The sequence below is a fragment of the Aquarana catesbeiana genome, linkage group LG03 (assembly GCF_042186555.1).
Source record: "Aquarana catesbeiana isolate 2022-GZ linkage group LG03, ASM4218655v1, whole genome shotgun sequence".
In the NCBI taxonomy this organism is placed as follows: Eukaryota; Metazoa; Chordata; class Amphibia; order Anura; family Ranidae; genus Aquarana; species Aquarana catesbeiana.
The window spans coordinates 429804417-429827927 of NC_133326.1; the positions used below are offsets into that span (position 1 = coordinate 429804417).

General features: G+C 44.8%; 1 protein-coding gene across 1 annotated transcript in view; it reads left to right on the plus strand.

Annotated features, from left to right (window-relative positions):
- The window catches only part of HSPA9 (heat shock protein family A (Hsp70) member 9), a gene marked incomplete in the record, with an annotated part of 514139 nt that overhangs the window by 312289 nt on the left and 178339 nt on the right, over positions 1–23511 (plus strand). The window contains 1 exon segment of the mRNA XM_073620776.1: positions 2241–2345. Coding sequence (XP_073476877.1) covers positions 2241–2345 — 105 coding nt within the window.

Below are 23511 nucleotides of genomic sequence, written 5' to 3' on the forward strand. Positions count from 1 at the left end.
TCATTGCAATACTTTTTTTTGCACCGTATTTGCGCAGCGGTCTTATAAGCGCACTTTTTTTGGAAAAAATTCACTTTTTTGAATAAAAAAATAAGATAACAGTAAAGTTAGCCCAATTTTTTTTTATATTGTGAAATATAATGTTACCCCAAGAAAATTGATACCCAACATGTCGCGCTTCAAAATTGCGCCTGCTCGTGGAATAGCGTCAAACTTTTACCCTTAAAAATCTCCATAGGCGACGTTTAAAAAATTCTACAGGTTGTTTTGTGCTACAGAGGAGGTCTAGGGCTAGAATTATTGCTCTTGCTCTACCGGTCGCGGCGATACCTCACATGTGTGGTTTGACCACCGTTTTCATATGCGGGCGCTACTCACGTATGCGTTCGCTTCAGCGCACAAGCTCGTCGGGACAGGGCGCTTTAAATTTTTTTAATTTATTTTTTTATTATTTATTTTACTTTATTTTATTTATTTTTGCACTGTTTAAAAAAAAAAAAAAAAACAATTGGATCACTTTTATTCCTATTACAAGGAATGTAAACATCCCTTGTAATAGAAAAAAGCATGGCAGGTCCTCTTAAATATGAGATTCGGGGTCAAAAAGTCCTCAGATCTCATATTTAGACTAAAATGCAAAAAAAAATAAAAAAAAAATAAGTTGTTTAAAAAAATGACACAAAAAAAATGGTGCCTTTAAAGAGAAGTGGGCGGAGCCGACGTAATGACATTGCTCCGGCCGTCCTATGGTATAGAGACGGGTGGGCGCCATCTTGGCCTCACTCGTCTCTATACCCAGGCACAGAAAGGACCCGATTGCCGCCGCCGCTACCGACGGCGGCGGGAGGGGGGGTGGCACCTCTCCCGCCGCCGATAACGGTGATCTCGCGGCGAACCCACTGCAGAGACCACCGTTATCGTGTACAGAAACGCCGGCCACAAAGATGGATACCTTGGTTGTGGCAGCAGCTGCTGCCGTTACCGAGATATCCATCTTTAAAGTGATGACTTATATATACACTGGCAGGTCGTTAAGTGGTTAAACTATTACCAACCTTAATTTCCAAATCCAAAAAATGTATGATTTCTCTGCTAACTTCAAATGACAATGAAATGCCTCGATCATTAGAATTAAGATTCTCCATGAATCCTTCCTGACTGATGATTCAAAGTCGCTATTCAAAAGTAGTAGTATGTAGTCCCAAAGGAGTAGTATGTAGTCCCAAACCACAAGCTGGGGTCGGGGGTGTGAATGGATATCCTCCTCCCATTTGGCCTTAAAAAGATTGGTTAAACTGGGGGCAAACTTTGCCCCCTTAGCCACACCCTTCATTTGGATGTAATTTTGGTGCTTAAACAAAAAGAAATTGAGTCGTGGTGAATAATCCATAATAAAATTATTTCGTAATTGAAAAATATTCATTTCTTTTGATAGGATTTGAGGCTGTGGAATATTAATTATTGGTGCAATGTACACTTATAGAAGGATGTGACGTCTGCTCTAACAAGTAAACCAAATGGAAGAAGCAGTTGTTAAGCCAAAATCCAGGTTTTCTTTCACTGGCACAAACTGTTTCAATAAGTATGTTTTATACTGCTGCGGTCAAGACGGTATTATACTGTTGCAGTATTGATGACGCACTATGCAGCGCTGTTTCAACAGCATTGCCGGTTACTTCCCATCTGCTGTTGGAACAAAATCAAATCAGGCTGAATGCTTCTCCGCCATTCAGGGGAAGCCTTTTATTTTTATCATTGAGCACCAGGCTTCCTCTGGCTGACGTGGAGAAGTGCAAGATTGCCACCTCTTCCTCTGTTAATACATTTACAAATTTCTACAAAGTAGATGTCCATTTTTGTGTGGATGCAACTTAGCGGCACTCTGAAGTTGGGTCTTTGTCCCTCAAAAGCTTGCTAGTGTCTGATTACTTGAACGTATGAGACTATAACCCAGAGTCTATGAATACTTTGCCTGTGTCCTGTACTATACTCACAAGATATGGAAATTTCAGGTAAGTCAGAGTTCTTATTTTTTCTAGTTTACCTGTTAAGCTGTTTTCTTGGAGAATATCATAGGACACAGAGATCCCTCCCCTCTTGCTTGTGGTCCTCAATGCTTGATACAAAACCCAAGGCTTACCTGATGAGTTGAAAGGGGGGGGTTATACCTGGGTGTTGATTCCTCCCTTCCTCTTCTGTCAATTAACTTTAATCTGTTTTTTTTGGTTTGTTTTTTTAAGGTGTTCTCTACTGCTGCTGATGGACAGACACAAGTGGAAATTAAAGTATGCCAAGGAGAGCGAGAAATGGCTTGCGACAACAAAATTCTTGGACAGTTTACATTGGTAAGCATGTTAGTTTTTTTTTTTCTGTAGTTGCATTAAAACAAATTCATGTTTTGATTGTTATACAGATGACCTAAGATTAAATAGAGCCTAAAGTGTGGGGAAACGTTTTACTTGTGTATTCCAACTGTGCATGTGTGTGTGCTGTCATACCTACCAGACAATGGAATCAACAATAAGAAAAGGAGCCAATGTTTGAGCTTTCCCGGGGATCACTGTCACATCCCATGTAAGGAAGAAAACCAAAAAAGGAGGGTGTGCCCCAGAGGGATAATATGGACAGTGTATCACCGGGAAACCAAGTGGCTGGTGCAGAGAATCAGATATACAATTTTGTTAAAATTAATAACAACAATTTTTATTGGTTACAAAGTGTACAAAACATTCTATAATATAAAAGCAAAACAAAAAAAGGTAGAAAAGACAGTAATCAAACTGCTAAGGTGCTGTCATGCAACAACCCAGGAAATTCAAGAATTTCTTCGCTGGGGTGAAGGTACGGCAACACGTGATACTCTACATGTTTTGGAATATAGAAAGGCTCAATTCCTTCTATACTGTATATTTCCTTCTTCAGGAGTTTCAAAGTAGCAGTTTAGATAAATTTTAGAAAACTTGTCTCTTCAGCATAAAAGTTGCACACGCAGGCATCAAGAGATGGACTCCCACCTCCTTCAGTCCAGAGGATTGAGGTTGATTGAGTGGAAAGCCAGCAGTAAGTGTAGCTGTATGGTTGGAACCCAGGAGAGGGAAGGAAAAATCTGGGGTGCTTCACAGCCTACACAGCCAAGAGGATCTTGCTTTCCCTGTTAGTGTATACCTATGCTGAGAAACACCAGAAATTAGATGTGTGCTTGGACCGCCTAACATTAGTGGCTCTTGTGAGCCCTGGCTGGCCACCTCTGTGGGGATCCACGCCAAATCTGGAATGTGTGAAGCACCCCAGATTTTTCCTTCCCTCTCCTGGGTTCCAACCATACGGCTACACTTACTGCTGGCTTTCCACTCAATCAACCTCAATCCTCTGGACTGAAGGAGGTGGGAGTCCATCTCTTGATGCCTGTGTGTGCAACTTTTATGCTGAAGAGACAAGTTTTCTAAAATTTATCTAAACTGCTACTTTGAAACTCCTGAAGAAGGAATTATACAGTATAGGAGGAATTGAGCCTTTCTATATTCCGAAACATGTAGAGTATCACGTGTTGCCGTACCTTCACCCCAGCGAAGAAATTCTTGAATTTCCTGGGTTGTTGCATGACAGCACCTTAGCAGTTTGATTATGTTTGATTACTGTCTTTTCTACCTTTTTTTTGTTTTGCTTTTATATTATAGAATGTTTTGTACACTTTGTAACCAATAAAAAATCGTTGTTATTAATTTTAACAAAATTGTATATCTGATTCTCTGCACCAGCCACTTGGTTTCCCGGTGATACACTGTCCATATTATCCCTCTGGGGCACACCCTCCTTTTTTGGTTTTCTACCTACCAGACAATAGACACAAGATCCTGAATTTTTTTTTCTCTGCAGTCAAAGCTGTACAATTGGGTGCAATTTTTTCTTTTTCTCATCCATTTAAAGGGGTTTTAAACCTTTTGTTTTTTCACCTTAATGCATCCTATGCATTAAGGTGAAAAAACACCTGGCAGAGACCATCCCCATCAACCCCCTCCCCCTGTTTTACTTACCTGAGCCCTGTAACTTGACCTGATGGGGAGGCGCTGTCTTTCTGCCCCGGGTTCTCAGCTCTTGATTGGATAGATTGATAGCAGCGCAGCCATTGGCTCCCTCTGCTGTCAATTAAATTCAGTGGGGGCGGGGCTGAGTCATACATTTGGTGGCTGTGGACGCCGAATGCTGGACTTGGGGAGAGCGCTTCTCCTAGGGGGTTATCTGATGTGGGGAGGAGCCGCGAGAGTCACTGGGGGACCACAGAAGACTAGGTACGGGGCCACTCTGTGCAAAAAGAGCTGCACAGTGGAGGTAAGTATATGTATGTTTAGAAAAAAAAAAAACTAACCCTTACAATCATTTTAAGCACAAAGGACTTAGTTTGGTTATGCTATGTGATGAATAAGGAGTGCAGCGAGCACTCAGGCAAATCGCAAGGAGCCCGATGCACAGATGTTTATTGGCAGACTTGGTGGCACAGTTAATCAGTCCACAGGGTAGCAATGGTCATGCAACAGATAAGCAGTTCATTGAGTAACATTGGGGCACCACGGGTGAACAGTTCACCAGGTAACGATAAGACAAGACAAGTTGAGATGATCCTTTAGAGCAGTAGAGCGACAGTTTAGGTGAACGGGCCACAGGCAGGTCCGGCAAGGGAAAACAGGTCCTCAGAGTGGTAGTATGGCACATCACAGATAAACCGTTCTCGGAGTAGCAATGGGCATGGCATAGATACAGTTTACGGCATGGCAGTGGGTACAGCATAGATAAACTGTTCACAGGCAGCTATATGACACAGAAAGGGAAGATGACCTTCAGGGCAGCAGCAAGGGGTAACAGTCCATGGAGTGGGAATATAGCACAGCAAAAAGGAAACCGTTCATGGGGCAACAAAGACACAGCGAGGGCAAATGCTCCTCAGAATAACAGCAGGGGCGATAAGCGCTGGAAAGGTGCAAAAGACTCACGCTGCGAAAGTCCAACTAGTAGTGGATGTGGGGGTCTTGGCATCAGGGGATCCAAGCAGGACAATCCAAGGAGGACTCTGGTCACACAGTGGAAGCAAGCAGGGCAACTTGAGGAGGGTTCGGGGCACACCGCAGGCAGGTCATTCCAAGGAGGGCTGTGTGTGCACAGCGGAGGGATCTGGGAACACAACAGTCCTGGGTCTTTACAGCACCTGGCCCCCACAGAAAAGGATCCATAAAGTGGGGAAAAAGGAGTTCCACTATCTGGAAAGCAGCACAGACCATATCGAACAGTCCCAGGATCCAGGAAGTAGCACACCATTCATACTAAACTGAGATTCAGCAGTTCTAAGCACCTTCTAGTCTCCTTGCAGTGGAACAGGCAGACGAAAGTATCACTGCGACCATCGGTGGGGAAAGCTCAAAAACACTCACTTTTTTGGCCAACATAGGGAGTTTAAATTGTGCTTTGAATTCAGCTAAGACTAGTATACAACGCCCCGGTGCCAGCATGTCTGGCCCTGTCCAGCCACAGGATATCTTGCTGTTTGCGCCTCCTAAGGAGATCAACTTCACCTCCCACCCCCTGCAGGGCACAGGAACTCCTAGGCTAATTAAGCAGACAAGTTGGCTGCATTGCACACTGTTGATTCTTGATTTTTTCCCATCTGTGACTTTATTCAAGATTCTTTGCTTACACTGCTGTATGACCTGGTCTTTCTGACTGGATGTGCAAGCTCTGTATTGTGACGTTTTCCAGGTATGGATGTCACTGGTGTAAACCACCCCTGCTTTGTGAATGGGTCATGTGGGAGCTACTTCATTGCTGGGTACCATTTGAAATGCCTACTTTGTGTCCATTGCGGCTCCTGTGTAGTCAACTGCTGAAATTTATGAAAGGAAGCGACAATGGAAGCTAGTGGGTGACAGCACAGCTCCTGGGAGTTCAGCCATGTTGTTGCGCTGCTTGCTGACACAGAGGCGCCGCTGCTTACAGTTCATGTGACCTCACCAAAGGACATTGACACACTGTAGGAAGCGTGGGTGTGAGAAGGAGGAAGCATTGTTTCAGCCTTAGGTGTTTTGGCCTTTACTTTCACTTAAACGCTGACAAACTGATCGCTACAACAAAACAAACACTCTTGTGCATAAATGTGTAAGCCCGACAGTTCAAAGTTCAGGATGGACGGTAGCTTTCGGCCTTGCTGCCCTCAAGGATAGGGATATCCTAGCAATCGAATAAAAAACAAGAGAGAGGGCGCACCGGCCTTGTGCATTATCCATAAAAAAGGTTATTAAAACGAACACATAAAAACTACTACTCACAAAGGTAGATGAAAATCACGCTTGAATGATCTTTTTGGCTAGTGGTGATCACCACGTGTTCGTTTTAATAAACTGATCACTAACATTGTATACTAGGAGTGTAGCCTGTGCTACAAAAAGAATTAACTCTTTCCAGTTTTTCAGCATTGAAGCACCTGTCTGATGCTGCTCTTGGCTGCAAGTGACACATGGATCTATCTTCTGTTGGTCTCTGCTGTCTGCCTACCATGACCTAGTCTCCTCCAGCCATTTGAGTCTCTCCTTCTACCAGGCGCCAGGTCACCATGGCGACTGGAGATGGCATCCTGGCGCCAGGGCTTTTGTCCAGTGCCATCTCGCTATGACACCTGCCAGAGGCAATGGTGCCCGCCTCCCCCCCAGTGCTGCCTCCCCGTCACACTCATGCCTACCACACGGCGCCATTCAGTCTCCAATTTGGCTGGTGATTGGTGGGACCTGCAGAAGAGGGGCTGGGTGTCTGCTGTGCCTCAAACACTGCTGGACAGCCCCCTTCCGCACGGCTTATCTCCAGGCAGGATAAGGGCTGCATTGTGGTGCACAGCCAGAGACCTCAAGTAGCATGTAGACTAATCTGGGCACATCCAGTGTATGTGCAGCAACACCATGTCCGCACCCCTGCCTGCCATTGTGCCCACCGACACAAAGGTCCTCATATAGAATCCCGCCTGCTGACTGCCCTGTGCCGAGCCTGACTCCTTTGTGTCACTACACACGGCATGTAGGGCTGAAACAACTAATCGATTAATCGACATCTAATCGATTATGAAATCGATTACTATTTTCATAAGCCATTAATCGGCCAGTAACCTAATGTGTTAAACTAAAATGAGCCCTTTATAGTACAAAAAGAGCAAATCGCTACTGTAAATATTACTTTCACAGTTCTACAGTAAAAAAAATGAACCCCATAGGCTCAGTTCACACAAGGGCAACCCGACTTACAGCGCGACTTTGCAAGGTGATTTGCAGGTGACTTCAACGCAACGTCAGCGTGACTTTGCACAACTTACAACACGACTTCCAGTTGCCTCCAGGACAGGCGACTTTGGCTGTGGCCAATCACAGAATAATCAGCTCTGTGGGAGGGAGGAGGTTGCCTGGGTAAACGTTTGAAGTACCTGGGTAAATTATTTTCTTTTTCCTGTAAAGTCGCTTCAATATAGATGGAGATCCGACTTGGAGGCAACTTCCATTGAAATCTATGGGTACAAGTTGCCTAGAAGTCACCTTGAAGTAGTACAGGAACCTTTTCTGAAGTCGGAGCAACTTCAGTAGTGTACATTAAGATGGCTCTCCTTCACTTCAATGGAATTTCTTATGTCCATCAACTTGGGGCAACTTGAGGTGTGACAAGTCGAATCCCAAGTTGCTGTAGTGTGAACCAGCACGTACAGTAGTCATTATCTGCTTTTTTGTACTATAAAGAGCTAATTTTCGTTTTTTAACCCCATTATGTTACTAAACGTAAAAGCAAACTGCATAGGTGTGAACCGAGCCTTATGCTGGCCACACGGATCAATTTTCAGACAAGAATATTCAGACGAAAAATCTTTGTACATTCACTGAATGCAAGAATGTTGTTTGAAATTTTCACTTGTTTTTAACATTCTGTTTTTAAAAGGAATGTAATTTCTGAACGTAAACTACATACGCTGTTTGAAAATTCCTTTGAGCAAGAAGTTTTCTATTCCTAAATTTTCCCGTCACTGTGGTTGAAAACGAACGTCGATTTGACCCCACTAACGATTCGAAAATCAAATGAACGTTCTTGAAATGACTTTTTTTTTTTTTTTTTTTAGGAAGACATTGTTTTTTAATAAAAAAGAAATTTGATCTGAGTCTGATGATATTTACCAGATTCACCCTCTAATAGTATATACAGTATATCTCCTCTAATAGTATATACAGTATATCTTCTCTAATAGTTTATACAGTATATCTCCTCTAATATATACAGTATATCTCTTCTGTCTGTTATTCTCAGAGTGGATTTGATATTTTGCTCCCTAACCATATAGTTATTTATATTTACCACTGCATAGTGATATTTGAGAATAAATTGCCTTTTTTTAAAACTTTACAGATTAACTAAATTATACACCACACTTTTTCTTAAGGTTATTAACCGATTAATCGACACAATAATCGGCCAGCTAATCAATTATGAAAATAATCGTTAGTTGCAGCCCTAACTGCATGTAATCTTCTGTGTGCCCACCAACTACAGACCTGTCCCTGGACCCTGGGACGCTCTGTCCGTGTGTCCTCCCTCCCAGCTTCCTCTGCTGCAACAGCCCAGCTGTGCTCGCCCCCTCTCCTTTACCCCCCCCCCCCCCCCCCCATGTCTCATTAAAGAGGACCTGTCACCAAAAAAAGTCATAACATGATCTTTTTGTCCCCTATGTGATAAAAAAAGTATGAATTGTAAAAAAAAAATGTTTTACACCTAAGCACATAAAATGTGTGCCTGCGGTGCACTCATTGACGGGCCTTACATTGACGGCCTGGGATTTTGCCCTCTGAAGTTATTCCATCCTCAGACTTTTTGGCCCCCTCCTTGGTTTTAGCCTATGAGAATTTCGCTGCCTTTTTGATCTCTGACCTTGACTACAGAAATCATGACCATCTTTCACACCTTCCCCTAAAGTGAATGTAATGTCTTGTTTTAAAAAAAAATAAACAAACATGTTATAGTTGGATTTTCACAGAGAAGCCTGGATCCTCCTATTCTCAGGTCCCTCTTTGCTGCTCCTGGCCCCTCCCTCCTATTGAGTACTTCCACAGTCAGCTTCCTATGGGGGCACTAGAGCAGAGTCACAGCTCCCTGTGCCCATTCAGACACAGAGGTCCCAACCCAGCCCCACACCCTCACTCCCCTGATTGACTGACTTTGACAAACGCAGGAGCAAATGGCGCCGCTGCTGTATCTCAGCCAATCAGGAGTGGTGTCCGGGACTGCTTAGGCATTCGTGGACATCGCTGGAGAGAGACGGGGCTCAGGTAAGTAATTAGGGGGGTGCCGGGGTGGTTGCTACACACAAGATTTTTTTATCTTAATGCATAGAATGCATTAACCTCTTCGTGCCCACGCTATAGCGGAAAGACAGCTGCAGCGCGGACGCTAATTGCCAGGAGGCCGTCCCTGGACGTCCTCTTGTCTACTTCCACTATGTACGCTCCTGCAGGCGCGCATCGGGGAAGTTCTGTGCTGGCCGTGTCCCTTGTACACAGCCAGTCACAGATTGCTGAAAACGGCCAATCATAGCGGCCGTTTTCAGTGCGATCGGCGGTGCCAATGAGAGATGATCTCATATGTAAACATATGCGATCATCTCTTATCGCTGGCTCTCCCTCCTCACACACAGTGTGTGAGGAGGGAGAGCCAACCGCTGCATTGGTAAGTAAAAAAAAAAAGTGTCCCCACTGCCGTGTGTCCCCACTGCCTTCTGTCCCCACTGTCGTGTCCCCAGTGCCATCTGTCATCAGTGCCATGTCAGTGTCACGTGTCCTTGTCCTGGTGCTCTAGGGCCTCTCTGTGGCCAGGCTGTGAAAAAGTTCCACACATGTGGTATCGTAATACTCAAGAGGAGTAGCAGAATGTATTTTGGGGTGACAATTTTGTGGGGGGGGGGGGGGGGGGAATCTTCTTTTTGCAAAAAATTGTGGGACAACAAAAAAGCTCACCATGCATCTTACTTAAAACCTTGGAATGTCTACTTTAAAAATAAAAAAGGGGTCATTTGGGGGGTATTTGTGCTTTCCTGGCTTGTTTGGGTCGCAAGAAACGAGATTGGCCACCAGTACATCAGGTGTGATCAATTTTTTATGATTTGCACCATAGTTTGTAGACTCTCTAACTTTCACAAAGACCAAATAATATCCACTAATTGGGGTTATTTTTACCAAAGATATGTAGCAGTATAAATTGTGGCCAAAATTTATGAAGAAAAATTAATAATTTGCAAAATTTTATCACAGAAACTAAGAAAAATGTGGGTTTTTTTTTCAAAATTTTCGGTCTTTTTTTCATTTATAGCGCAAAAAATAAAAAACCCAGAGGTGATCAAATACCACCAAAAGAAAGCTCTATTTGTATGAAAAAAGGACAAAAATTCATTTGGGTACAGTATTACATGACTGAGTAATTGTCATTCAAAGTGTGAGAGCACTGAAAGCTGAAAATTGGTCTGGGCAGGAGGGGGGGGGGTTTAAGTGCCCAGTTGTCAAGTGGTTAAGATAAAAAACCTTCTGCCTTTACAACCCTTTTAAAGAGTCTGATCTGCCTGCAGAATTGACAGCCTCTTATGCTAAAATTGTATGATACATCTGAGAAGTTGCAGGCCACTGCTGTTTATTTCTAGACTTTTTTTTTTTTCTTTAACTTTTATTAACTGGTTTTTGAATGAAAATATACAAAACAGCTGTCTGGGCACACTCTGTTCTCGCGCGTATTACAAGATATAATGCATTACTAACAGTACAACTGTGTTCCAAAGCAATGCCTAAATGGTGGTAACCTTGCTTAGAGGGCCAATACTTGGAGTCGGATGAGATTGTAGTCCCGTCCACATTACAGGTAGGATCTTGCAAGTAACAGGGTGGAATAGGGGAGGGGGAGGTCAACAAAGGTTATTGCGTATCCAGCATATCATTATCATGAAAGAGGTAAGCATATAATATAAAACCTAGGCAGCTGTCATATAACGGAGTCAAATCCGAATATCCCATAATTTGGAAAACTTTTTGCGACACCCTCTGGACATGTAGGTCAATTTGTACAAGGGTACCACAGAGTTTACTAGCGATTTTCCATGAGGTAAGAGTGGGAGCAGTAGAACATTTTTATATTGAATCACTATTGTTTTCCTAGAACAGTAATAAACCAAGTAGGGCTTACAGCTCTAGTATTTGCTAAGGCATCTACTAGTCCCAAAATACAGGTGTCTGACAAATGGGGGACCTGTATAGTAGTTATTCGAAAGATACAATCAAGCACCTGTTTCCAGTACATCTGTATGAAGGGCATATCCAAATCATATGCATGTAGTCACCCGAGTCTGCCGTGTATCCCCAGCTAACTGAGGGGCACTGTTGAGTCGCAATCGGTTTTTGGCATCATCCACATTTGACAGTGTTCTGAAGCGTGCACTGCAGACTCTCCAGGATATTGGCAAGCTGGGCTCCGCAATCTTCTGTTGCAGATATCCGGGATTCCATTTCAGTGAGGTGGCCCTGTATCTTGTGAAGGTCTGCCCGGATAAGATTGCATTCCTCAGGTAGCTGGTCTATGCGAGTGAGCAGAGAGGTCTTACTCTGCTTGATCGCTGAAAGGATAAGGGCTATGCCACTTGCTGGATCCTGAGCCAGAGGAGCAGGCTCCCTCTACATCTGCCGCCATGTCTAGCTCAGTGAGTAAAGCATGTAGCTTTCTCGCCAAAAAAGGCGTTGGAACATGCGGCCGGAGCCCGTTTGAGATAAGAGTGCTGGCTCAGTGTTGATCTGGCATGGTTGTTAGCTCAAGTGCTGCAGGGAGACGTCCGCCACCACTCTGTGCTGAAAAGACCCTCGGATGGAGCAAAAGGATGCTGGAAAATTGGAGGATAGTGGGAGCTTGGATCCCTAGCATCCTCTTCGGTCTACATCCAGCCATTCCCCCCTTTTTTCTCAGGCTGACTGTTTTGGCATCGTAATGAAAATTGTGTGGCACTCGGGCTACAAGGGAAAGCAGTCCTGTTTTCACTGCTGTGAGTGCAGGCCAGGGATCCCTGTCTTGTCTCCGCTCCAAACAACTGTAAAGCAAAGGATAAATCCCATGAAGCCGCACATCAATGCAGATCCACTGATATTTGAATGAATGACAGTCTCAGCCTGGACTCCTGCCAGGCCACACCTTCAACGTCTTTCACTCTGCCCTCAGAGCTTAATCATGGGGATGGAGACTCCAAGCGGGGAAAGTTAAACACATCAGCTGTCCATCAATAGAAAGTAAATGTCAGGCGTGTATGTGGCTGGCTGCAGAAATCCACATGTGTGGGAAACCGCACACACGGATCTCATAAGGCCATAATAGCCAGTTACCTGAAAAAAAAATTCCAAAAATCTCAAATTTATTATAATCATGGTTAAAAAGAAAGTGAAAAATGTCCTAAATTTACAAATTGATAAAAGGAATCCCTAACCACTCTATACTTGCGAATAATAGTAATATGGAAGGTCAGGGTTAACTAAATAGAAGAACTCAATAAATATTTTCTAATAACAGAGCTCTGGGTAGTGAGTCCAGGAACAGGGATAGGTAGTGCTAGTAGTAACCCCAAGGGAAGTAAAGCAAGCTATTCATAATGGTAAGATCGATCCCAAGTTCAAACCCCTAGGAATATGTCTAGTTTAGTCTAGTTTAAATATCCAGTACACCTCCCTCTTACAAAGGAGGGAGAACCGATCACCACCGCAGGCAGGGCAATCTACCCTCTGTACTATCTGTACCCTAAAGGATTGAACTTCTTGGTGAAGGAACAGATTAAAATGTTTAGCCAGGTTAGTATTGTCAGAAGTGATCCCTCATCCTATCGCTCAATCCTCTGGTTGTCCTGCCCAGGGCTGGACTAGGAGGGGCGGCACACACCCCAGGTGACGCATCTAGGGGGGGTGACGCCAGGGGTTCAGTCACCCCACCTGCACTGGGGAGCGCAGCTCTAAGGGTGTCACTGCTGCCTGATCAAGTGTAATGGACATGCAGCACCCTCTGCATAGTTTGCCAAATACCAGAGAACCAAATGGGAGGGAGACTGTACAGGTGCACTAGCACTGAATCACTCTGCTCCTCCCGCCCGCCAGCACTATAGAAAGGCATTCCAGAGTGACACTTCAGCATGGGAGAACCTTTTGATGAACTGGAAGGCATTTATTAGGACAAGGAGAGGGGTTTGTGTGCAGAAGGCCCTGAACAAATGCCCCTGGATGGGGGGTTCACAACATAAATAGGGATATTTATCAATTGTTGCAAGTAATGTCAAACAGGAGCAGAGAGACAGGTCATGTCATAGATTTATTGCTTGATTGGCTGTACTTCTCCTGTTTTGACCCCCCGTGACCCTTTTTCAGCTGACGTCGCAGAGCCGGTTCAAGCATGTGAGCGATTCCTAACCATATGGTTGTGATCTTCCCCCAGCCTGGACCGGCTCTGTGAGGTCAGCTGACAGCCCGGGGGGGGGGGGGGGGGGGGTAGAGCAGAGAGCCAGACACTGACAGCCGCCAACTCTCCACTCAGTTCTCAGTGCTTCCTGAGCAATCAGTTTTATTCGGTTCTCAGCCTTGGAGTCGGTAGGGGGACAAATACAGCATCCACCTCCGTAAGTGTGATTAAGAAAAAAATTCACATAGCTGACATCTCCTCTTTCCTGCTATCACACATGACAATTAGGCCTCAATCACATGGCGCATATGCGCCAATGCCTAGTGTGATGGCCGTATACTGCGTGGGGATACTTTGACTGGACTGCCTGCACAGGGATGCACAGAACACAAAGTCAATTGGGACGCAGCAGCTGCGTGGACGTAGTCGAATGTAAAAATTTGACACGCAGACAGGAAGGAATGCATGTATCCAAAACGCAGTGTCTGCATTCAGATTTGTGTACCCACTTCTATAGGTGAAGCTTTCTGGTGGATGCTGATGCAGCAAAAAGTGGCTCAGAATACAGGACCTGTCTCAGCGCCTGTGTGAATGAACCCTTAGGCTACTTTCACACTGAGGCGTGCGGGCGCTGGCGGTACAGCGGCGCTAAATATAGCGCCGCTGTACACAGTGGTGGCTGGGAGGGAGGGGCCCGATGTGAGCGCTGGGCTAGAGCCGACGCAGAGCCCATGCTGAGTCCGCACTGCACGAGCAGCTCTTCTCGATATGCTGCCGACCAGGGACGAGGCCGCATAGCCCCGCTCTCACGAGGCCCCCCTGTCCTTCGGCCCTGTGACCCGCCCCCCCGGGACTCTCTGGCTGACAAAGACGGAAGCCCGCCGCTCATCCCGACAGGAGACCGGCTGCTATGGGCGTACATACCCAGCGAAGCCAGCAGAGGGAATCGGAGCGGCTGCAGCACGCCGGGAACAGGAGAAAACAGCTGGCGATCAGCATTAACGTGATGTATGCTTATCCCGGGATCTCCCGTTACCTGTTGATGAAGACATTGCATTGAGGTAAAATACACCCGGTTCCCCTGCTGGTTTGCCAGGTCTAATTGGTATTGGAGGTGGATGCTGAATTTTGGTGAGTCAGATGACCAAAAGCTGACACAGCACACATACTAGAGCATTGCTGAAACACCTGATATAAATGACATGCTGCATATAGAACATAAATGGACTGCGCAGAGTACGTTGGGACTACAGGTGTGACAGCTAGGGAACATAAAACATTGCGAACTGTTAGACACAGATAGGAGTTCCTGTTATCTCATTTTACCTCAACAGTCTGTTTCATGGTACTCGTGTCTCATATTGATGAAGTTATGTAGGATGGTGAAAGTCGTCCTCGAATTGGTGATCTTGAACACTGATGTCAAATTGCTTTTATTATGTTCATAATGGCAAAACTTTGTCCTAGTCTAACAAAGGGGCGGTAGGTGGCTGGCTTATATAGGAAGACAATCCACCTAGGCACAACTCTCTTCGCCCAAACAACGGTTATACCCTCACAATTAAAACTCAGGGCGTCGCATAACTAATAACATATGGATAGTAGCCGCATTGACCGTAGTCGATCGGTGGTGTACTTACTCCCTTCCATCATCTCTTTCAGAGTAGTGAATTGGGTGGTAGACACCCCAATAGCCAGGAGGTAGGGGGAAATGAGGGGTAAATCTGGGCGAGGGTCATCAGGTAATCCACCCAGAGTAAGTGCCAGCCCAGGAACCATTAAAAAATATATGACCCAGGAAGGTGCAAAAGAAAGCCCGGGTAGGTCATCAGGAGCCAAAAATAGAGCTCACGAAAGAACGGATTGAAGCAACAAGAAGAAGACTTAGACAACACGGCAGGAGGAAGAGAGGTGCCATTAGAAGAACCCACAATGGATACTCGACAAAAAAAACAGCTACCAACAAAAGACGAAATGGCCGAAATGTTTGCGAAATTGGAAGCAACAATAAAAGGTGAAATAGCAACTTTGCATGAAGGTATGAATCATATATTGAAAAGGGTCGAGGACACTGAAGAAAGGTTGGTCTCTCAGGGAGAAGAGATCAAAATTCTTAAGGCACAGATGGCCGAGATGCAATGTGATCAAAGGAATACACTATATAAAATCGAAGACCAAGAAAATCGAAATTGAAGAAAAAAAATCTTCGGATTAGAGGTCTTCCGGAGTCAAGAGAGGAAAACGATGAATTACAAGAAAAAATGGACAACATCTTTGGCCATATGGTCAATAAAACAGAATCAAACACCAAGATTAAGTTAAAAAGAATTCATCGGGTTAGGAAGCCCGCCGAAATAACAGGAGAGGCCTCAAAAGATGTCATTGCTAGATTCCACAATTTCCAGGATAAAGAACAGATAAGGGCATATCTGAAAACTAACCAACCGGCTAAGTATGGAGAAACCACCCTCCAAATCTTCCCAGACCTGGCCGCTAAGACCTTAGCCTGGAGAGGAACTCTCAAACCCCTGTTGGAACAGTTGAGGGTGCACAATATCCAATATTCATGCGGATTCCCTGCCTGCTTAATAGGACGTAAAGAGGGTAAATCAGCAATTTTAAGGTTCCCAGAAGATAAATTTTGCCTCCACTTAGAGGTCCCAATGAAATCCCGGGATAGTGGGGAAAAATGGACAAATAGACAAAATGCAGAGGAACAGCTGATGTGGCAACTAGTAATTAAATCTAGACGAAAGTAATTGAAATATAAATAAGAAGTAGGGGAATGAGAAGAAAACTGACTTTTGAAAGCTGACTAGCGGCTAGGGGTGGAGGGGGTATGAGATGGAGGAGGCGGCGGATGAAAGGGGACGGGGGGATGGGGGGAGCCGTGCAGAGGCGGACACCCCCAAATAACTGGGGGGTGAACGGGTGCTGCCAGGCGACCACAACTGAGCTCAACCTCCAGGGGGCAAACCGTAGGGCCGGGGGGGAGAGAGGAGGGCCATGGTTTTTGGGGCTATGGGGAGGCCAGCCCCCCCCCCCCTAGGGAGTAGGGCAGGGGGGTAAGGAGGGTTTGGGTTATGGAGTGGGTTGGGGCGGGTGAGGTAGGAGGGGGGTGGGGCGTCAGGGTAGGGTGAGTTATCAAGATACAGGCTCCTATCCACCAGATGGGTTCGTAATCCGAGAGTAAAAGATGTCTAGCTTTAATTTTATTTCCTACAATGTAAGGGGCTTGAACCCCCCCATAAAACGGGCCAATATATTAAGTGAATTGAAATTCCTGAAAGCTGAGGTGGTAATGCTCCGAGACACATTTTTGTATTAGTAAGAGCCATAACATTTTTTCAAGAGACTTTCCAGTATGGTTCTATGTAGACTCCCCGACCAAGGGAGCAAAAGGAGTAGCCATAGGGTTTGCCAGAGAGGTAAGGTTCGAGCTGGGAGAGAGAATGAACGACTCTGAAAGACGATATCTTTCTGAGAAGTAAAATAAATGGATCGGCTTGCTCCCTGGCAAACATCTATGGCCCGAATAAGAATACAACTAAATATGTAATGGGTGCCTTAGCTAAGTTTGAAGAATTTAAAAAAGTGGGGCCATTATAGCTGGGGATTTTAACCTATGTCTAGACCCAGCGAGAGACAGTACGTCCCATGCCCGGGGGACAGGTGGAGTTTGGGTTAATAAACTCAAAAAGAAGCTGCATCAGCTCCAGCTGGTGGATGCCGGGAGGATGCAACACAATAACTTAAGAGACTATACATTCTATTCCCCCGTGCATGGGACATATTCGCGAATAGATTTTTTTCTTGTTGAACACAGATTATTGGAGGCGATCACCGATGCGGGTATCGGTAACATGACGTTGTCAGACCATGCATCGGTGAGTCTTCAAATGAAAATAGGGGTGCCCAAAACACAGGGTACAGGCTGGAGATTGATGAACTTCTTCAAGACAAAGATATTGAAAAGAGGATCAAAGATGAACTAGACCTGTACTTTAAAATAAATGTGCCCCGGGAGATCACGGAGGCCACAGTCTGGGAAGCTCACAAAGCTTACATCAGGGGCATATTAATAATGGTTGGATCGGAAAAAAAAAAGAGAAAGGTAAAAGAGAAGAGCGACCTGTTAAACGAAATCCACGAGCTGGAACAACAACATAAGATATCGGGAGAGGGGGAGGTGCTGGCAAGACTTTACAGAAGGGAAGAGATGAGGGATTTAATCGAGCTTGAAACGCGTAAGACTTATCTAGTGAAAAAAGTTAGATATATAAACGGCAACAAACCGGGCAAATTACTAGCGAGGGCCTTGGGAAAAAAAAGAAAAATACCAACTACATTGAGAAAATAAGGACAAAGTCTTGGGAAATTAGATATAGAACATGTGATATTGCGAAAGCATTCCAAGAATTTTTTGGAAAGTTATACGCAATTAACATGAACACACAAGAGACCAATGGAAATAAAAGAGAAAATCAAAAAGTTTCTAAAGGATGTGAGACTACCTAAAATAACGGAGAGCGATAAAATCATATTAGAGGCCCCTATAACAGAACAGGAGCTTAAGAAAGCCCTTCAGGGAACTCCCAATGGCAAAAGCCCTGGGCCCGACGGGATGACTGTCCTATATTATAAAAAATTTCAGGACCTATTGATCCCCAAAATGTGCTCATACATGAATGGGATAGGCGAGAAATGGGAGATGAGGAAAGAAGCACTAGAAGCCAGTATTGCTATCACATTGAAAGATGGAAAAGACAGCACGTTATGCTTGAGTTACAGGCCCATATCACTTTTAAACGTCGACACGAAATTATTTGCTAAAATCCTAGCCGAGAGGCTGAAACGGACAAGCAATGAAATCATCCACCCAGACCAGGTGGGTTTTGTACCAGGCAGAGAGGGGAAGGGATAATGGCATCAAAACACTTCTGGTAGCCCAAAAAATTAAAGACAGTGGAGCCCCAGGTCTGCTCCTGTCAATCGATGCTGAAAAAGCTTTTGACAGGGTAGACTGGGGCTTCATGTGGGACACTCTGGAGGAGATCGGACTGGGTGATAGAATGCTTAGCTGGATAAAAGCCTTATATATACACCCCACACGAGAGTGAAGACGAATAAAATCCTTTCTGAACCATTCAAAATGTACAACGGCACAAGACAGGGTTGCCCACTCTCCCTACTGTTTGTGACGGCATTGGAGCCCCTCTTAGCGAAGATAAGGCTTAGTCCAGATAGTGGTGGGGTTAAAATAGATTAAGAAGAGTATAAATTAGCTGCCTTTACGGATGACGTTTTGTTCTATGTCACTTGCCCAAGGACTTCTCTTCCGAATCTGTTAGCAATCATAAAAGAATACGGTAGACTGTCCAATTTCCGGGTTAATCTGACTAAGTCAGAGATGCTAGACATCAATAAAGGCAATGTAGGGGACAAGGCATATCAAAAGTCTTTCCCATTCAAATGGGGGATAAAAGAACTCAACTACCTAGGCGTTAAAATAACCATATCTAAAGAGTCATCATTCCAAGCGAACTTTATTTTACTCCTTAACGAGATCAAGACTGAATTAAAGTCTCACGAACCCAACTTTCATGGGGCGGAAGAATCAATTTATTTAAGATGACAATCCTGCCAAAAATCATTTACAAAATGCAAATGCTACCAATCTCAATCCCTCAGATTTATTTTTAATAAATTGCACACTATGTTCTTAAGGTTCATTTGGAGAGGGAGAAAACCCCGAATAAATTTTACACAGTTAACTAAAGATAAGATTAAGGGAGGTGGGGGGCACCTGACATTAGAAAATACTACGAGACGATTGCCCTATCAGGCATATTAGACTGGGTAAAAAATAACAAAGAAAAGCAATGGGTGAAAATGGAGAATAAAATGAATGAAGCAGAATTGGGTAGGATAGTATGGATTCCACCACAGTGTAGAAAACTGAACACGGAAATAACGGAGATCACAAAACATACACTTAATATTTGGGATAACTTGCACAAAAAGGAGCACTGGGAGTTTAATTCACTGCTAATTCCGCTCAAGGACACAGATTATTTTGCACCGGGGAAAGAAGAGCTGTTTGGGAGGTGGATTTTGAAGGATGACGCCCAATTAAGACGTCATGAGACTGGGCAAGATCTGCACATTTCAAGAACTAAAAGCCAAAGATGAATGGTTTATCATAGATTCATGGCAGTTGAAACATTTTGATGACTCACTCCCGCAGCCAATTTGGTCGATGGAGAACCTACTCCTGAAGAAAATATGTATGGCGAAAAAAGGGAGGGGGGGGGGCATCTCTAAGATCTATAGAGTACTCAATGAATTGGGGGGTATGGTGATTCCGATTATATGTCGAAGTGGGAGAAGGAATTGGACATCAGGTTAAGCAGAAGGGAGGTGGGATGATCCTGAAGAGGGTGAACGCCACCTCGGTTAGCTGTAAGCTTTCAGAGATGAATTATAAGATTCTTGCGAGGATGTATATCACTCCGGGTAGAGCACACAGAATCCAGAAGGAAACTTCGCAATTATGTTGGAGGGGTTGTAAAGAAATCGGGACAATGACGCACATATGGTGGTAGTGTCCGGAAATCAAAAAATACCGGGGGGAGATTAAGCGAACCATTAGTGAGATCATGAGCATTGACATCCCCGATGACCCCTGGGTGTGCCTACATCATGGGAGTAAAATCCCCACGAAGATATATTTGAAATCGTTACTACCACACCTCCTTAACGCAGCCAAAAGTCTTATTCCTAGATATTGGCAAGATAAAAGGAGACCTACAATGCGGGAGTGGTTTAACAAGATTAATGAAATTTACTGCCTTGAATATTTAGGGTACAGTGAAGGGACGGAAAAGGAAGTCTTCAAGGAGACATGGAGGGACTGGGTAAACTTTAAGTACTCACTACGAGTGGCCGAGGTGTGGGGAATATAGTTCGATGCTCCACTGTAAATGTAGAAACTAGACCAGTTATACTTATCTGTGAAAACGTGAAGAATGAGGATTGGATTAGATAGGAGTAATGGTAATAGGCGGAGGAGCCGGGAAGGAAATAAGCAAATTGAGGGTTAGATGGGGGGGGGGGGGGGGGATGTTGGGGCGGAGGAGAGGGGGTTGGTATAGGAGAGTTGTTGGGGGTAAATTTCAAGGGGTTGATTTGTATTTTTTTTTTTTTTATAATTACGAGCAAATGGTTAATGAATACTGATGATAATGCCACAATGATGTGAAATTCTAAAAGGGACGAGATTGAACTGTTAAGTTGAAACCACAGCCCCATAAAATACTTCGCAGAAGTGGCAAAAAAAAAAAATAGCGCTGCTTTACCGTCGTTTTAGCGGTGCTTAACCCCCCCGCTAGCAGCCGAAAAAGGGTTAAAACTGCCCGCGAAACGCCGCTGCAGAGGCGCTTTGCGGGTGAGTTTGCAGCGCTGCCCCATTATTTTCAATAGGAAGGGGCGCTTTAGGAGCGATAAATACACCGCTCCTACCGTGCTCCAAAGATGCGTCTTGCAGGACTTTAGACCGCCCTGCAAGCGCACCGCTCCAGTGTGAAAGCCCTCGGGGCTTTCACATTGAAGTGCATTGAGCAGCTCTTTCGGGGCGCTTTGCAGGCGCTATTTTTAGCACTTTAGCGCCTGAAAAGCGTCTCCGTGTGAAAGGAGCCTTAGGGGAATTTATCAAAACTAGAGCAGACAGAATCTGGAGCAGGTGTGCATGGCAACCAATCAGCTCTTGGCTTTCATTTTCAAAGCTGAAGATAGAAGCTGATTGGTTGTCATGCGCAGCTGTTCCAGATTCTGACTGCACCAGTTTTGATAAATTCCCTTCACCGTGTTTTACATTTCCTACTCCTGACTACTGCATTCTAAGTACAGCACATGCTTTGTTAAAGTGGTTGTAAACGCACAAGGTTTTTTACCTTCATGCATTCTATGCATGCGGGTAAAAAACCTGTGCAGCAGCCCCCCCGCCCCACCTAATCCTTACCTGAGCCCCCTCCCTATCCAGCGATGTCCACAAGCGCCTTGGCTCTCCAAGGACTCACACTCCTTATTGGCTTTTGGTAGCAGCAGAAGCCATTTGCTCCCACTGCTGTCAACAGTCACTAAGCCAATTAGGAGACGGAGTGGGCGGGAGTGCGCCTGCTTATATAGCCCCATAGCAAGCTGCTTGCTGTGGGAGAACTCACAGCAAGCAGCTTGGGGTCACCCAGAAGGAGGGGCCAGGGGCGCCAGCGAGGGACCCGAGAAGAGGAGGATCAGGGCTGCTCTGTGCAAAACCATTACACACAGCAGGTAAGTAATACATGTTTGTTGTTTAAAAAAAAAAAAAAAGATTTTAATATTACTTTAAGGTTAGCTGTGTGTAAAGGATATACAATAGAACAGTTTTATTTTATTAAAATTAATGTACTGAGGTTTGTACTGTCTGTTACATACTCGCTTGTGGCACAGTCATTAAAGCATATGGCCATTTAAGCCCCTCCTACTGTTGATGCAAACTGACCACACCCACAGTTGGCATGGCACTGCAATATTGCCACATACCATTTTTTTTTGGGTGGGGGGGGCAAAAAAAACAGCCTTGGGTGCCAGATGTGCTAGCTACGCCACTGATCCTGCCTACGTACTGAATATTACTCAGTACATGTGTCCTCATATGACATATTTAGAGTGGCAGTTAACCAGTTGTGTGATTAAGGAAAAGCCATTAAAGCATGCAGTGACAGTGTGGGGATCACCCAAATGACAGCATCATGAAAACCTGGCAGCTCCGTGCCCATATATGCCGGTGGTATTCGGCCACATACGTGTTTGTGGATTAGAAACAAAGACTGGGGGAGGGGGGCACCATGGTGTGTGCTTTCCTGGCTCCATACCTGACACCTTGACCTAGTATTGCTCTATAACTGTCATTGCTATACAGAGTGGGAAGGTGTCTAGATATGTGTTTTATTTCTTGAATTTGTGAACTTTGGGGAAAAAATTTGGCGAGTCAATGGTTCCATCTCGCTTAGGAGATTTGTGAGTAGAGTATGTCTGCTGAAATTCCTGGCATCTAAGCAAACTTGTTTAACACTAGATTTTCTTTCATTCATTGACGGACACAGCTCTTCAATTTTTTGACAGTGCAATTCAAGCATGTGCTTTGTATTTTGAGGATTATTTGGAAAACTATAGGAGATTAATGTGCGTGTGTGGCCAGCTCTCAGTCAATGTCAGACAAGCTATTGAGTGATACTCTAGCGAGTCTAGTCTGTATCACATGGAAGGGAATTGAGCGATCCTTAGATCCAGGTGAAATTATGCTGTGCATACTAGCTCATTATGCCTTTTCCCTTACAGGTGTAGGGGAAAAAAAGTCAGTGGGTTTACTACCGCTTTAAAGGCTTGCTTTTCTTTGGCCAGTCCAGCTATTCAGCCAATTGTTGGAGCAATTGTTATCTCCCAGTCTGTAAAGGATCAGGTCAAACGGCCTGATAGGCCTAACCAGGAGGATGATCTGCCTGAAAGTAAGACAGATATTTCTCGAGCGCTGTGTTTTGCTACTGACTACTTAAAGGATTCCATACAGCAGGTTTCTCGTTTAGCTCTCTCGTCTGCACATATGCGCAGACTCTTGTGGCTTAAGAACTGGTCAGCCGAGCTTCCGTAAAAGTTATTGGCAGGTTTCCCTTTTTCATGGGGAAAGTTTATTTGGTGATTATTTGGACAAATATATCCAAAAGATTTCCGGAGGGAAGAGTTCTCTGCTTCTTTTGAAGAAAAGCACCAGACGACCCTCGTTTAAAACCTCAGGGACTGCTTCCCCCAGTGTCTCAGCGTCAAGCGGTTTTGCCTTCAACAGGGCGCTAGTGCCATGGGCAATCTGCAAGGCCAGGGCCAGAAGAAGCCCTGGGTCCAAGATTCTTCTAAACCCAGCACCAGGCCCTCCTTTTGAGGGGACGCCCCCACTCCATCGAGTAGGGGGGAAGGCTGCTGCACTTTGCGGACATTTGGAGAACAATT